The sequence below is a fragment of the Rattus rattus genome, chromosome 8, assembly GCF_011064425.1.
Source record: "Rattus rattus isolate New Zealand chromosome 8, Rrattus_CSIRO_v1, whole genome shotgun sequence".
NCBI lineage: Eukaryota > Metazoa > Chordata > Mammalia > Rodentia > Muridae > Rattus > Rattus rattus.
Genome location: NC_046161.1, coordinates 87842676 through 87856012, shown reverse-complemented (window position 1 = coordinate 87856012; position 13337 = coordinate 87842676). Strand labels below are relative to the sequence as shown.

At 46.3% G+C, this 13337-nt stretch overlaps 1 protein-coding gene across 1 annotated transcript; it reads left to right on the top strand.

Moving 5' to 3' along the window:
* Positions 1-208: 208 nt before the first annotated feature.
* LOC116908246 (ubiquitin-conjugating enzyme E2 variant 1-like) lies at positions 209-12653 on the top strand. Its single transcript, XM_032911502.1, has 3 exons — positions 209-247; positions 1799-1881; positions 11944-12653. Exons 1-3 carry the CDS (start codon positions 209-211, stop codon positions 12416-12418), a joined length of 597 nt encoding a protein of 198 aa, XP_032767393.1. The 3' UTR covers positions 12419-12653.
* Positions 12654-13337: the final 684 nt, after the last annotated feature.

Sequence of the window (13337 nt, the reverse complement as noted above, 5' to 3'; positions counted from 1 at the left end):
AAGGAGGGGGCTGATGCCACACATGTCGTGACCAGTAAGGCGGCAGGCAGACAATGGTGAGAGCGGCTCAAGCAGGAATGCCATGCCCTTGTCTGCACCTCATTCCTGGGGGGTGGTGTGCCCTCCAGGCCTGGCCTCTCTGCCTGCTGGAGTTCTTGTGCCAGGCCTATAAAGCAAAGGCTGACTCAGTATAAGGCATTGTCCCAACATGTGGGTTTTCAGCATCGTTGCACTGTGCAAGTCTTCGGCAAACTTAACCCCCTGATTTCACATTCTATCCATGTTTAGTCCCTCCAGTCTGCTGTGCGGCCTGGAGTCTATCTATCATCAGGTGTCTCTAGCTGCATTGCACACTCTTGGTCATTTTGCTCACAGTGCTCATCCACTTTGTGTAAGGCACACACACACACACAGAGAGAGAGAGAGAGAGAGAGAGAGAGAGAGAGAGAGAGAGAGAGAGAGAGACTTTGGAGTATCTGGGATTCTCTGAAAAGGTAGTCCTAGATCTATCAGCTCAAGTGATCAGCCTCAGACATCTCACTAGAGACGTGCAGAAGGGCTAGGCGGCCTTTGCTGGGGGAATTGCCTTCTGCACCCCTTTGTGAAGGGGTCAGTATGCTTCACAGCGTTAGGAGGCACAGAACAGGAGTAAAAGTAGAAATGAAAACGCAGTCCTAAATTCATGTGGGCAGAATCCATAATCTCAAAACAAACACCTGGGAGGTAGCCATAGGAGGATCACATGTTCAAGGGCTTCTTTGGCTGTGTAAGAGTTCAAGGCCAGTCTGAACTGCCCAGCAACAACAAAACCAACCAAAAGGAAGCAAATTCCAAATCGAGGGGTAGCTATGAGGATAATCGGCTTCCTTTGGAGAAGATTCCAGGACGTTTAACTAGAGCCTCACTGCATGGAGAAAGAAATATGTCTGACACTTGGCCACTGATACATTAGAGACCAGTGTACCGCCCTCTTCCCTCAGATGCACAGTGGCAGGGCATGGACCATTCTAAACAGACACTGCGTAGACTTACACCATGAAACATGCAAAGCCTACACCAGCTTTTGTTTGTCTGGAGAAGTAGGTTATTTGGCTGGTTTTGTTTTTAATTTTTCGTGTGTGTGTGTGTGTGTGTGTGTGTGTGTGTGTGTGTGTGTGTGTGTGTGTGACTTGCTTTCCACCATGTGAGCCTCAGCCTCCAGTCGTCTGACTTGGCAGCAGGCGTCTTAACCCACTAGGCTATCTCTAAGGCCCTGTTTGTTTTCTTTTTTAAAATTTATTTTATGTATATGAGCATACTGGATCTGTCTTTTTTTTCTCCCTCGGAGCTGGGGACCGAACTCAGGGCCTTGCGCTTGCTAGGCAAGCGCTCTACCACTGAGCTAAATCCCCAACCCCTGGATCTGTCTTCAGACATACCAGAAGGAGCATTGAATTCCATTAGAGATGATTGTGAGCCACCATGTGGATGCTGGGAATTGAACTCAGGACCTCAGGGAAAGCAGTCAGTGCTCTTAACCACTGAGCCATCTCTCCAGACTTCCCTGTTTGTTTTTATGGCCTTACATACCCTACCTTTCCTATACAGCAAGGATAATCTTGAACTTCTTTTTTTCCTGTCTTCATCTCCCTGTTGTTCACTACCTTGTCCACTATAAGGGATGCTAGGGATGCATCATTCATTCATTCTAGGCTACTGCTCTGCCAAGAGGCAGCCTCTGAAATGTACACTGGTTTGTCAGCCGTGCCTCTGCTTACAGTTGGACACAGTCTACCTCCTGCTTTGATTTTATCTGCAGATCACTGGTGATCCAGACCTAGGAGAGAAACCAGATAAGGAGTTATTAGCCATTGCCCACAGCTATCACTCCCAGGCAGCAAGGTAGACTCGTCCTGGGAATGTCAATTGAAGTGCAAGGGGATCAATAAACAGAAGATGGAGTTAGGATAGGAAAGCCTTGGGGGAAGGCCCCAAGCTGGAACTCCAGGAATGGAACTCGGGGCTGGAGGAAACAGGCCCCACCATTAGTAGCTTTGTTACTAAACCATTCCAGGAAACCAGGGTGGTGCCCAGTGCAATCCCAGAGTTCAGGAGGTAAAAGCTGAAAGAACACAGGTTTGAAGCCATCTTGGACCACATCTTAAGACTCTGGTACCAAAACCCCAAACAAAAATAGTGTATATCTTGTCCGGGCGCGATAGAAAGCCCGTGTAGCCAGTTCTCAGCGATACAGAGAGACTCGGGCAGATCCTATTCACCCTGAACTCAGGCCCTCCTAGGCTGTGCCTGGAATTCCTGGGCTACACCGTGAGACTCTGTCTCAAGCAATCGAAGGAACACGGCCTGGAGAAGGTGATCCAGGGACTAAGCACTAATGCTCCTCCAGAGGCCTGACCCTTTCCCAGCACCCACATTGGGTTCACAACTGCCTATGACTCCAGCCCCAGGGGATCTGACCCCCTCTTCTGTCCTCTTCAGACACCTACGTGCCCATGGCATACTCTCGCACAAACACATACAGATTTAAAATCATTTAGATCATTTAAAACTTTTATGCCAAGAGCTTGAATGATGCTTTGATAGACTGGGCTCGTTAAATGAGATGAAGCGTTGTTGGTGTGTAGTTGTTGTTGTTGTTGTTGTTGTTGTTGTGACAATTCTCACTCTGCAGGCCTGGAACTCATGGCAATCCTCTTGCCTCAGCCTCCCAGTGCTAGGACTGCAGGTGTGACCCATCACAGCAGACTTCCGTGTGGGTTTGCTGGAAGTCATTACAGCTTTGTTCATCTACTTCCCAACAGCTACTCTATTTCTTTGGTTATTCTGTAAAGGAAAAGCATGGATTTTACCTCAGAGCAAACCATCTCTCCTGTTTCCTGACCCTGAATTTGATCTTGACCCTGGCCTAGCCCATAGACTTTCCAGGTCTGTGGGAAGGAAGGACAATGAGAATCGAAACGGGTTGTGTGACAGCTGTCGCTTCCTCCCCCATGCAGGTGACACGCTATGGGAGGCAGTGTGGATGGATTTCTGCCTCCGCTGTGGGATTATTGTAACAATGAATGCTCTAAGCCCACGCTTCCCTTGGTCTGGGTGTAGTCGTGGGGTCTTAGGATTTTGTTGTTATAAAGAGACACCGTGAGCACAGCCACTCTTATAGAGGCAAACACCTAATTGAGGCTGGCTTACAGTTTCAGAGCCTTTAATTCATTATCATCATAGCAAAAAAAAAAAACATGGTGGCAGGCAGACAGTGCTGGAGAAGGAGCTGAGAGTTCCACAAGCTGAGTGGCAGGGTCTGAAAATGGCTGAAGAAGGACAACAGACTCAGTATTCAAAGACAAAGAGTGTTTATTCTGCAGAAATAACCCACTTTCTGGGGTCAACCATTTTCCAAAATGGCGACCCTAGATGAAGGCACACAGGCCTCCTTATAGGGAGCCAGGGGAACTCTCTAGAAGGGTTAGGTAGTTAAAATTTCACTGGTGGGTGCTAGACTATAGTTGGTCTGTGGTCTGCATTCCTGTGCCATGAATGTTCAACCGTGTGATGAGGTAGGACCGCCCAGCTCAGATGGCCCATCCTGAGATAAGATGTTTCCCCATTTTCGTGGTTATCCCCGGCTGTTCTTTGGGAGGGGTTTTTATGATCTTGTTCTGGATTTTATGTCTGTCCCTGGAGCCGGTGTCTTATGGCCTAGTTTCTGGGACTTAGGATCGTTTCCTGGAGCTGGCGCCTTACGGCCTTTTTCAAAATCAGGCCTGGTCCTCAAATGGAGACAAATGGTGTTTGTGCTGTCCTTTCACAGGCAGCAGAAGGAAACTGTGAGCTAAACTCGGTGTAGCTTGAAAACATGTAACCTCAAAGCCTGCCTCGGCAGTGACACACGTCCTCCAACAAGACCTCGCCTACTTCAGCAAGGCCACATCTCCTGCTAGTGCCACTCCCTAAGCATGAGTCTATGAGGACCCTACCCATTCAAACTATCACACATGGCAAAGGACGGCCGTCCGTCATGCCACTGGGAGGCTTTCTGAATGGTTTTTGCTGCGTTTTGTTCTTCTTAATCTAGGATACAGATACGTGACAGCCACTTCCTTCTAAATGCACTATCATAAGAGGGCAACGATGCCTGGCCCTGCAGGCATTTGAGATCACAAGATGCGTACTTCAGGACCAGTGTGCAAGGAAGCAGGTAGGCGAGATGGACCAGCCTAGATTCCAGACACCGTTCTTGACCCACCAAATCCACCAAAGCCAAGACAATCCTATCCTCTTCATACTTCTGAACATTATAAGCTTTGTTTAATATTTTTAAAAGTGTATCTAGCCCAGGTTAACCCTAACCTTCCATCCTCCTCCATCTTCTAGCAAATTTGGTGATGGCAGGCATGTCTTACAGTTTAAATGAACATTGGTAGCTAAATTTCTGAGTATTTGAGGTCATTTAAAGAATAAAAGTAGGTTCAGGGTAGGATATGCACACACACATACACACACACACACACACACACAGAGAGAGAGAGAGAGAGAGAGAGAGAGAGAGAGAGAGAGAGAGAGAGAGAGAACTGAAGAGTCTGAGACAGGAAATGGATGGATGGATGGGTGGATAGAATCTGACTTTTCTTAAAGGCTCTTAAGGGCTCTTTTTAACTTTAGTGTGTGTGTGTGTGTGTGTGTGTGTGTGTGTGTGTGTGTGTGTGTGTATCTGTGGGTGTACATGTATTTAGATATGTATGCCAGAGGTCAATTTCAGGCGACTTTCCTCAGGCTCTCTAGTTTCCTTGTTTTGTGAGACAGGATCTCTTACTGAGATTTGCTAATTAGCCAAAGCCTGTCTGTCTAGCAAGCCCCACATCTGCCTCCCCAGTGCTGCAACTAGGAGTGCATGCCACTAGACTTGTTTTTTGTTGTTGTTTTGTTTCTTGGTGATTTTTTTTTTGTTTTGTTTTTCAAGATAGAGTTTATCTATGTAGTCCTGGAACTTGCTGTATAGACTATGCTGTCCTCAAACCCAGAGATCCACCTGCCTCTGCCTCCCTAAAGCCGGGATTAAAGGTGTGTGCCACCACTGCCTGGTTATCTCATTAATTTCTCCCCCCCCTTTTTTAAAGCTTTATTTATTTTATGTGAGCACACTGTCGCCATCTTCAAACACACCAGAAGAGGGAATGGGATCCCTCTACAGATGGTTGTGAGCCACCCTGTGGTTGCTGAGAATCGAACTCAGGACCTTTGGAAGAGCAGCCAGTGCTCTTAACCACTGAACCATCTCTCCACTCATTAATTTTTTTGAGGGCTTACAACAGTCGTGAGTGTGTCCATGTGTGAGTGTTTTAGCTTCAGTGGAGGCCAGCAGATAATTTCAACTGTCATTCACCTCCTTTGAGACAGGGTTTCTCACTGCCTTGGAGTGCACCAGTTAAACTGGCTTCGAGCCTTCTCGGTGATCTTCCTCTCTCTCTCCCCAGTCCTGAGTTTGCAAGCACACAGCGCTGTGCCCAACCTGTAGGTGAGGGCTAGGAATCAAACTCAAGTCCTTGTTCCTCCAAGGCAAGGCTTTATTGGCAGCCACGTTCCAACTCCTACCTTATTGTTTTTAATAGAAAAATGCAAACTGTGCAACTCTAGACTTTAGAAGTCAGCTTGGATCTGATATGTTCCAACTCTCTCCTTTTATAGACGAGAAAATTTAGATCTAAGAGCACATAGATAATTAACAGCTACAATTCTGGCTGACTTCTGCTACAGGAGAGTTGTTTTGCCTTCACAGTCTTGACAGTCTGTACCTAATATTTGTTGAGAGTTTCTTCCATGATTTCTACCAGGTGACCGTTTTGATCTCCCCCCACCCCAGGTCCCAGGCCTATAACATTGATACAACCTTAGCCTCACTTCACATACTAGTTAAGGGGCACTAAGAGTATGGAACTGAGCCATGCACCGACGACGCAGATACATTGAGGATCCCATAGCAAGTTCTAGGCAGTTTCCCAAACCCAGATGTAGCCTGGGGCATCATCATTTTTACTTGTTTGAGACAGGACTCATACAGCCTAGCAGGCCTTGAACTTGTGGTTCTCCTACCTGCTGAGATTACCAGTGTGTGCCATCACTCCCAGACCATTCCCTAGTTTTTAATTGTTGACAGGTTTCCTCCCAACAGTTCTGAGAAAGCAACTAAGGGCCTCATGTGTTCTGCAAATGCATCTATAATTGAGCCATGCCCTTAGCCCCTCAAAGAAAAATATCCTCTCTCAGGTTCCTTTCAGGCCAGGCTGGTTCCCACCCAATTTTCCAGTAACACATGTGTGACTGGAATCTTGTGCCTTTTTACACCACCCACCCCGACGCCTACCCGCTAGGCCCTAAGGGAAAGATTTAAGTCTAACCTGGTGAAGAGAAAACTGTCATTCTCAGAGCAAACTATTTCCTGGCCTCCTTTGAGAAGTATTCAAGTCCCCTCTGCTGAATCTGGTCGGAGTTGAACATACAGACTTATGGCTCTACAAATGACAGATACCCAGCCATCGTGTATTGTGAACAGTGTGAATTGACTGCTCTTCCTGGGGTCTTCCTGTCTGGAGAGAAGCAGATTGGCTGTGCCCAAGTTAGTATTGGTTAAAACAGTGAGAGCACTCTTCACAGGAGGGAGATGTTGCTGGGCCTTGGAATAATTCAACTGCAACAGGTCCTCCAAGTCTCTCAGAGCAAACCAAAGCAGGTTTTAAAAATTTCTTCCATCCTGATGTCTCTAAAGGTCGCAACATCTACGGAGCCACACGGTGTGTCAGGAGCCACTGTGGCCAAGCCGCCGTCGGACGGAGCTGACCAAGAGGTCATGGCCGAGGTCCTCAAGGGAAAGACTGGCAGACACTACTTATAACAAAGGCCTTTCATTTCTGCTCTTGCCTCAGTCCAGGCCTAACCTACACTTAAAATTCTGAAAGAGAATACGGTCATTAGAGAATAAGACAGCCTCAGGCAGATTGCAATCTTGGAATAATTGTATGTGTGTGAGAAAGGAGAACCCCGCCTCGTGAATCATCCAACCATTGTTCTTTGTTTGGCTTTTTTTCTTAGCTTGTTTCCTTAGTTTTTTCAATTACCTGGTGTTTTTTTTTTCCCCCCTGCATGAGGAAAAACGCTTCAAATTAATCTCCTTTGATGTCAAAGCTTGCCAGCAACATAAGCCCTGTGAGCTGGGACATGTTTTTATCAGGACCAGAAATGAACCACTGATGTGTTCTGTGATGTCTGAGACTGAGCTGGAGACAGAGATCTGAGACAATCTGGACTTTCTACCCAGCGCTGGTGGACCTGCCACGTGGTTCCCTGGCCACAAGTTCAGGCAATTCATTCACGTCTGCGGGCCACCAAGAAGGTTATTTAAGAGGGATGTTAAAAAAGAAAAGAAAAAAATGGGGCAGAGAGCACCCTGAACACACCAACCAAATACATTTTCTCGAGCTCTCTTAGATCCTGACAGGATAGCTCAGCCTCCTGTCACCCTATGTAGCCCAGGCTAACCTGCGACTTAGCTCAAGCTGACAGAAAACTTGAGATCTTCCCCACTCAAACTGGGATTACAGATATACACTGCTATAACTGGATAAATTCTCTTTACTTAGGTGTACATTTTAAGGGCTGTTTGTTTTCAAGACAGGGTTTTTCTGCATAGCCTTGACTGTCCTGAAACTCAGTTCATAGACCATGCTGTCCTCGAACTCATAGATCCACCTGCCACTGCCTCCAAAGTGCTGGGGTTAAAGGCATGCACCACCACCAGTTTAATGGCTTTTTGACAGATCTTATGTTTATTAAACTTTATTGTTCCTATCTCTATGTGCAATGCTAGTCTTCAGCACCCTGATTTTTGGGGAATTGGGCCTATTGAGTGATTACAGCTTAAGTCTTTTGTTCCCTGAGACCTGTGGCTGTCGATGCTCCTCTTTCTTCAAGCTTTCCCCAGGCCTCACCACCCTACCACCATGACAGCTGTTAAACAAAAAACCTACACAAGGCTCAGCTCCCAAACTAGGCCCCAGCAGAGCAAACTAAAAATGGAGTCACTTGTGCTCCACTTACTTCCCACAGCAAGCTGAAACTACCCTATTTATTCAACCTTCTGAGAAGTCAGGATTAGAGAGATCAGAGCCAAATTTCCCGACAGGCCAGTTTCAATAGTCGTGACAAGGAAGTACCCTTTGCCATAATCCTTGCACAAGACAAGCAGCCTGAGGTAGCCTGCTGCCTACCCACCAGTCACTTTTCCATCGTTCCCCTCTGTGTCCCTGACTTACAAGGAAAGCAATCTTCAAGCGACCAGTCTACTTCCTGCTTTCTTTAGGCATTTTCTGACTTTATAAAACTACCTGTCAGGGGTGGGGTTATGGTACACTTGGCAGAGCTCTCGCCTAGTGCAAGAGAGGCTAAGTTCAAACCCGAAACTCCATAAACTGCCTGGGATGGTCCAAGACTGCAATCCCAGCACTGCCGAGATGGAGGTAGGAAGACAGGAATATCAAGGCTGCCCTTAGCTACACAGTTACTTTAAGGCCAACCTGGAGTGTTTTAAAATGAACAACTTCTTCTACTGGTCTTGCTCTTAACTGTATTTCATGAAATGAAATGTTGCCCCATTCCAGACTCAAAAACAAAGCTTGTCAAACTAAACTGTAATTCTGTCCTTTGAAACTCCATTTTCTCTCTGGGGACAGAGCAGAGCCTTGGCTTTCTCCAGGCCCCACCTCCCGGCTCTGTTTGGAAGGCTACAATGTTGCACCTGCCGGAATTGTCCTATCATTTTCACAAGTGCGGTAAGAAACAATATTTGTCACCAACATGAGGGTAAACGGTCTGTGAAATGTGTTTTAAATAGTAACTTGCTCATAATTTTAGAATTCTGGAAAATATAAATATGGCTCACCTGTGTTCTGGAGCTTTAAAAAATTATAATTAAATAATAGGGGGGGAGAGAGAGAGAGAGAGAGAGAGAGAGAGAGAGAGAGAGAGAGAGAGAGAGCATGTTGAGTTTAAACAGTGGATCATATTGCTACTTTTTTTTTTTTTTTTGGAGCTGGGGACCGAACCCAGGGCCTTGTGGTTGCTAGGCAAGCGCTGTACCACTGAGCTAAATCCCCAACTCCTCATATTGCTACTTTTGTGTCAAAGGCTTGAATTGTATATCAAGACGTGATTGATCTAGGTGGTTGTAGGCTTATATGTTTTTAAAACCTACTTTAATAAGTATATTTAAATGTTTTAACCTCCTTTCTAGCCCACCATCCACCAGAGGTAATGGGAAGGAAAGGTTACTAGGGCAAAGGAGGATATGGGCTTGTTCAGAAATAGCTCTTTGGAGCAAATCCTATCTGTGTGGTCAGGATATCAGCAGTTCAGTTCTCACAAATTAGCAGTGGTAGCTTGATCCTCTCATACACACACCATTTACGAATCAGCAATGGCAATTCAATCCAGAAGAAACCTCCAGGCTCTGCCAGAGTCTGAGGAATTGGCAAGAAGCTGCCAGACACACCAGAAGTTCTTTGGTGCGTTTCTCTTTATGAAGTCCGGACAATGATCAGCAAAGAGTGGCAAGGTGACCCAATGCCACATCATCACCCACTGTCTGTTGGGTTGTACTTATACCCTTTCCAAACATCACATGTTCTTCCAAGCATCTGCTCTAGCAAAACATCACATGCCCATTTTCCAGGCAGCTTCCAGAAAACACCATGTGTCTGTTCTCAGCAAAGCATCCTCTCATAAGACAGTTTCCAGAAAAACACCACAGGACACAAGTGAATCTCCAAAGAAACCAGAAATTTCCATTTCAGGCGGTGGCACACATTTGAATGCCCAGATACTTGGGAGCTGGAAGCAGGAGGATTGCAAGTTCAAGGCCAGTCTGGGCAGTTAGGGAGACCCTTTCTCATAATGAAATGGGCTAATGATGTGACTCACTAGTAGACTCCTTGCTTAGCATGTATAAGAGACTCGCTTTAACCCCCAACAAAACACACATGTGTACGTACACACATGCGTGTATACACACACACACACACACACACACACTCACATACACACACACACAAACACAGCACACCATGCACGCACGTGCTCCATTGGCTCTGGTTTATAGGTGATTATATTCTGTTTATTAATCCTTCCTCTTATCTTCTACCTTCCATCTCTGTAAGCCCCTGCCATTCTCAATATAGAAACACACACTTTTTCTCCCTTTCCTGGTATATTAATTTAGCATCATTTGAACCTCTGTCTTCCAAATTTCAGTTCCTAAGAGCCAAATAAAGTTAATTATTTTTGGAATTCTAGCTTCTAACTCGTCTTATACATGTCATTCGAAGATAAAAGTTTTATTTTTTTACATTTATTCAGTTAGTTAATTACTTGGAAGGGATGCATATGTATATGTGCAGGTCAGAGGATATCTTCTGAGAACTGGTTTTTTCTTTACAGCACTGGGGTCCAGGTATTAAACTCATGTTGTCAGACTTGGTAGCAAACTCTCTTATCTACAGAGCTACCTCAAAAACCCTAAAAGCTTGCTTTTTTTTTTTTTTTTTTAACAGTTTAGGTATTTCAGGCTAAATTTCCAAAAGATCAATAATCCTGTAAGCAGTTGTTATTCTTGGTAAGCAACCCAGGTGATTGGAGGGAGGGACAGTGGAAAATGGAAAGCAAGTGGCCCAAAGGATCAGAAATTAAAATCCCATCTTTTACCCGCTGTGTGTTCTTGGCCTTGTTACCTTGTTGCTCTCTAACAGCTATGGGTCCTTAGCCTTGTTACCTTGTTGGATTGCAGAGCTACCTTAGTGGGAAAAGCATGAGGGCCCAGGCATAGATTGTCAGCACCCAGGTAAAACAGGTAAATCCTTTTTTTTTTTTTTTTTTTTTTGATGGATTTTAACAAAATGGTACTGTTGGGAGATGTTGGGAGATAGGCAGTAGGCAGAGCTGGAAGATACAATATACAGTCCTGGATGGAAGGAAGGACTGATTGCTAAACTCAGTTTTCTAGCATTCCCAGGCTCTGTCCACTGTATTTGCTTCCAACATATAAGAATGTCTGTTCAACAGAGTATCCCCTGTCCCACCCCAACACGATTTTGTTTTTCCTGCTGGGCTTGAACGCTTAGATTTCTGGGGTCAAATGATCAATCCATCTCGACTTCCCAAATGGTTGAGAGTATGGGTTTGCGCCCCCAGAGCTGGGTGTCCCCTTTAGCCTGGTACAGATCTCTGTGGTCTTTGCTGCCTTGTAGGCATTAATTCTTTATCTGTTTCGCCTTTGTCGGAGCTTGAAGTCGAATGCAGGACCTCCTCCATGCCAGGCGAGCATTTCTGCGGACCTACACCTCTGCCCCTGAGAGTAAGTGCCCTGAGATGGCCCAGCACAGTAGCAGGGTTCTGCAGGCCTGGCCTTTCCTCTTTTCTTTGACCTTCCTTCTGTGACTTGGCTCAGATTTACTGTCATCGTCGGCCACAGTGAACCAACAAGAAGAGACCTGAAGGTGATGTAGCCTGAGAATGTGGCAATGTGTGACTTGCTTGCCCCAGAAAGTACTCACCTTTTCTAGACACACAGGGCCTCAAGAATATAAACGTATGATAAGATATCTGGCTTCTCTGAAGTCTGAGGCAGGAGGATCAACTGAGCATCCTGAGACTCACCCTCAAGCTCAGTTTCAGCAGTGTGAAGAGATTGCTGTATAAAAAGGGGGGGGAACACAAAGATATATGTATATATAATATATCATATATATATATCAGTATATATCATATATATCACAGTAAAATAAAAGAAAAATACACAAAATTTAAACTTATATATCATATATCACAATATTGTGATATATGTATATATTACAAAATGTAAGAGAAAAAAAGGACCGAAGTCTGTTGAATTAAAAATTGCAGGGGGCCGGCCTTCGAGCGACAGGGACGCAAGGTGGCAGCCACCAGAGGCTCGGGAGTAAAAGTCCCTCGAAATTTCCGACGGTTGGAAGAGCTGGAAGAAGGCCAGAAAGGAGTCGGCGACAGCACAGTTAGCTGGGGTCTGGAGGACGACGAGGACATGACACTCACAAGATGGACAGGCGTGATAATTGGGCCTCCACGAGCAATTTATGAAAACCGAATATACAGCCTTAAGATAGAGTGTGGGCCTAAGTATCCAGAAGCACCCCCGTCTGTGAGATTTGTGACAAGAGTCAACATGAGCGGCGTGAGCAGTTCCAATGGCGTGGTGGATCCACGAGCCACGGCAGTGCTGGCACAGTGGCAGCATTCCCACAGCATCGAAGTCATCCTGCGGGAACTGGGGCGCTTGATGATGTCAAAAGAGAACATGAAGCTGCCACAGCCACCAGAAGGACAGTGTTACAGCAATTAGTCACCAAGGCCCTGGCCTCCCTTCCCCATCCAACCCAAGTCTTCATTTCCCACAGTAGTGAATTTTCTAGATCCATCTGTAGACCTCAAAGTACTGGAGAGGAAGCCCCACTCAGACTTCATCCTGAGACACTGCTCTGATACTAACTTCTTGTCCATTTGAAATACCTAAGTTGTGCTGTGTAACATCATCTGTCGAGTGTAACTGCTGTCTGCCTGGTTGAACTTCTGGGATCAAGAAGGTTGGCAAAGCTAACGCAACTGTGAACAGACACGTCACACAGTCACCTGCTGCTGGCACTCGGCCTGGGTCTGCCTTTGCCCGCCCTGCCCTCCACCACAGCTGTGTGGTGGCCCTTAGAATAGATGGGGAGGCTTCAGGTAGCAGCCGTGGGACTGACCACCGCTGGGCTTGGGCGCTTTGGCTGCACCCCTGCTTTCTTTTTTTTTTTTTTTTCTTTTTTTTTTTTTTTTTGAGCCGAGAACAGACCCAGGGCCTTGCGCTTACTAGGCAAGCGCTCTACCACTGAGCTAAATCCTCAACCCCCACCCCTGCTTTCTTAAGTCTTAAGTGATTGCCCCATCCAAACCATGGTCCCCACTCCTCCACTCCCACCCTTGGCCAAAGCTTAGATTGTAACCTCCTCTCCCTCTGAAATTGGCCGCGGGTGAGGAACTCAGGGCTTCCCGTCTCCCCACCTTTATCAAGGGATGCTGCTTTCCCCTCCTCAGGTCCCTTGTTGCCCGACACCACCCAACACTTGCTGTGGCCAGAAGCCATCAGATGAGGTTGGAAGAGCCTGGCCTCCCTCACTTAGCTCCGGACCACACTCGTTCACCTGCCACCAGCCTGGGAAGGGAGCGCAGGGTCCTTGGCCCTGCCCACCATCAGCCCTTGAGCTTTGAGCTCAGATCTAGAG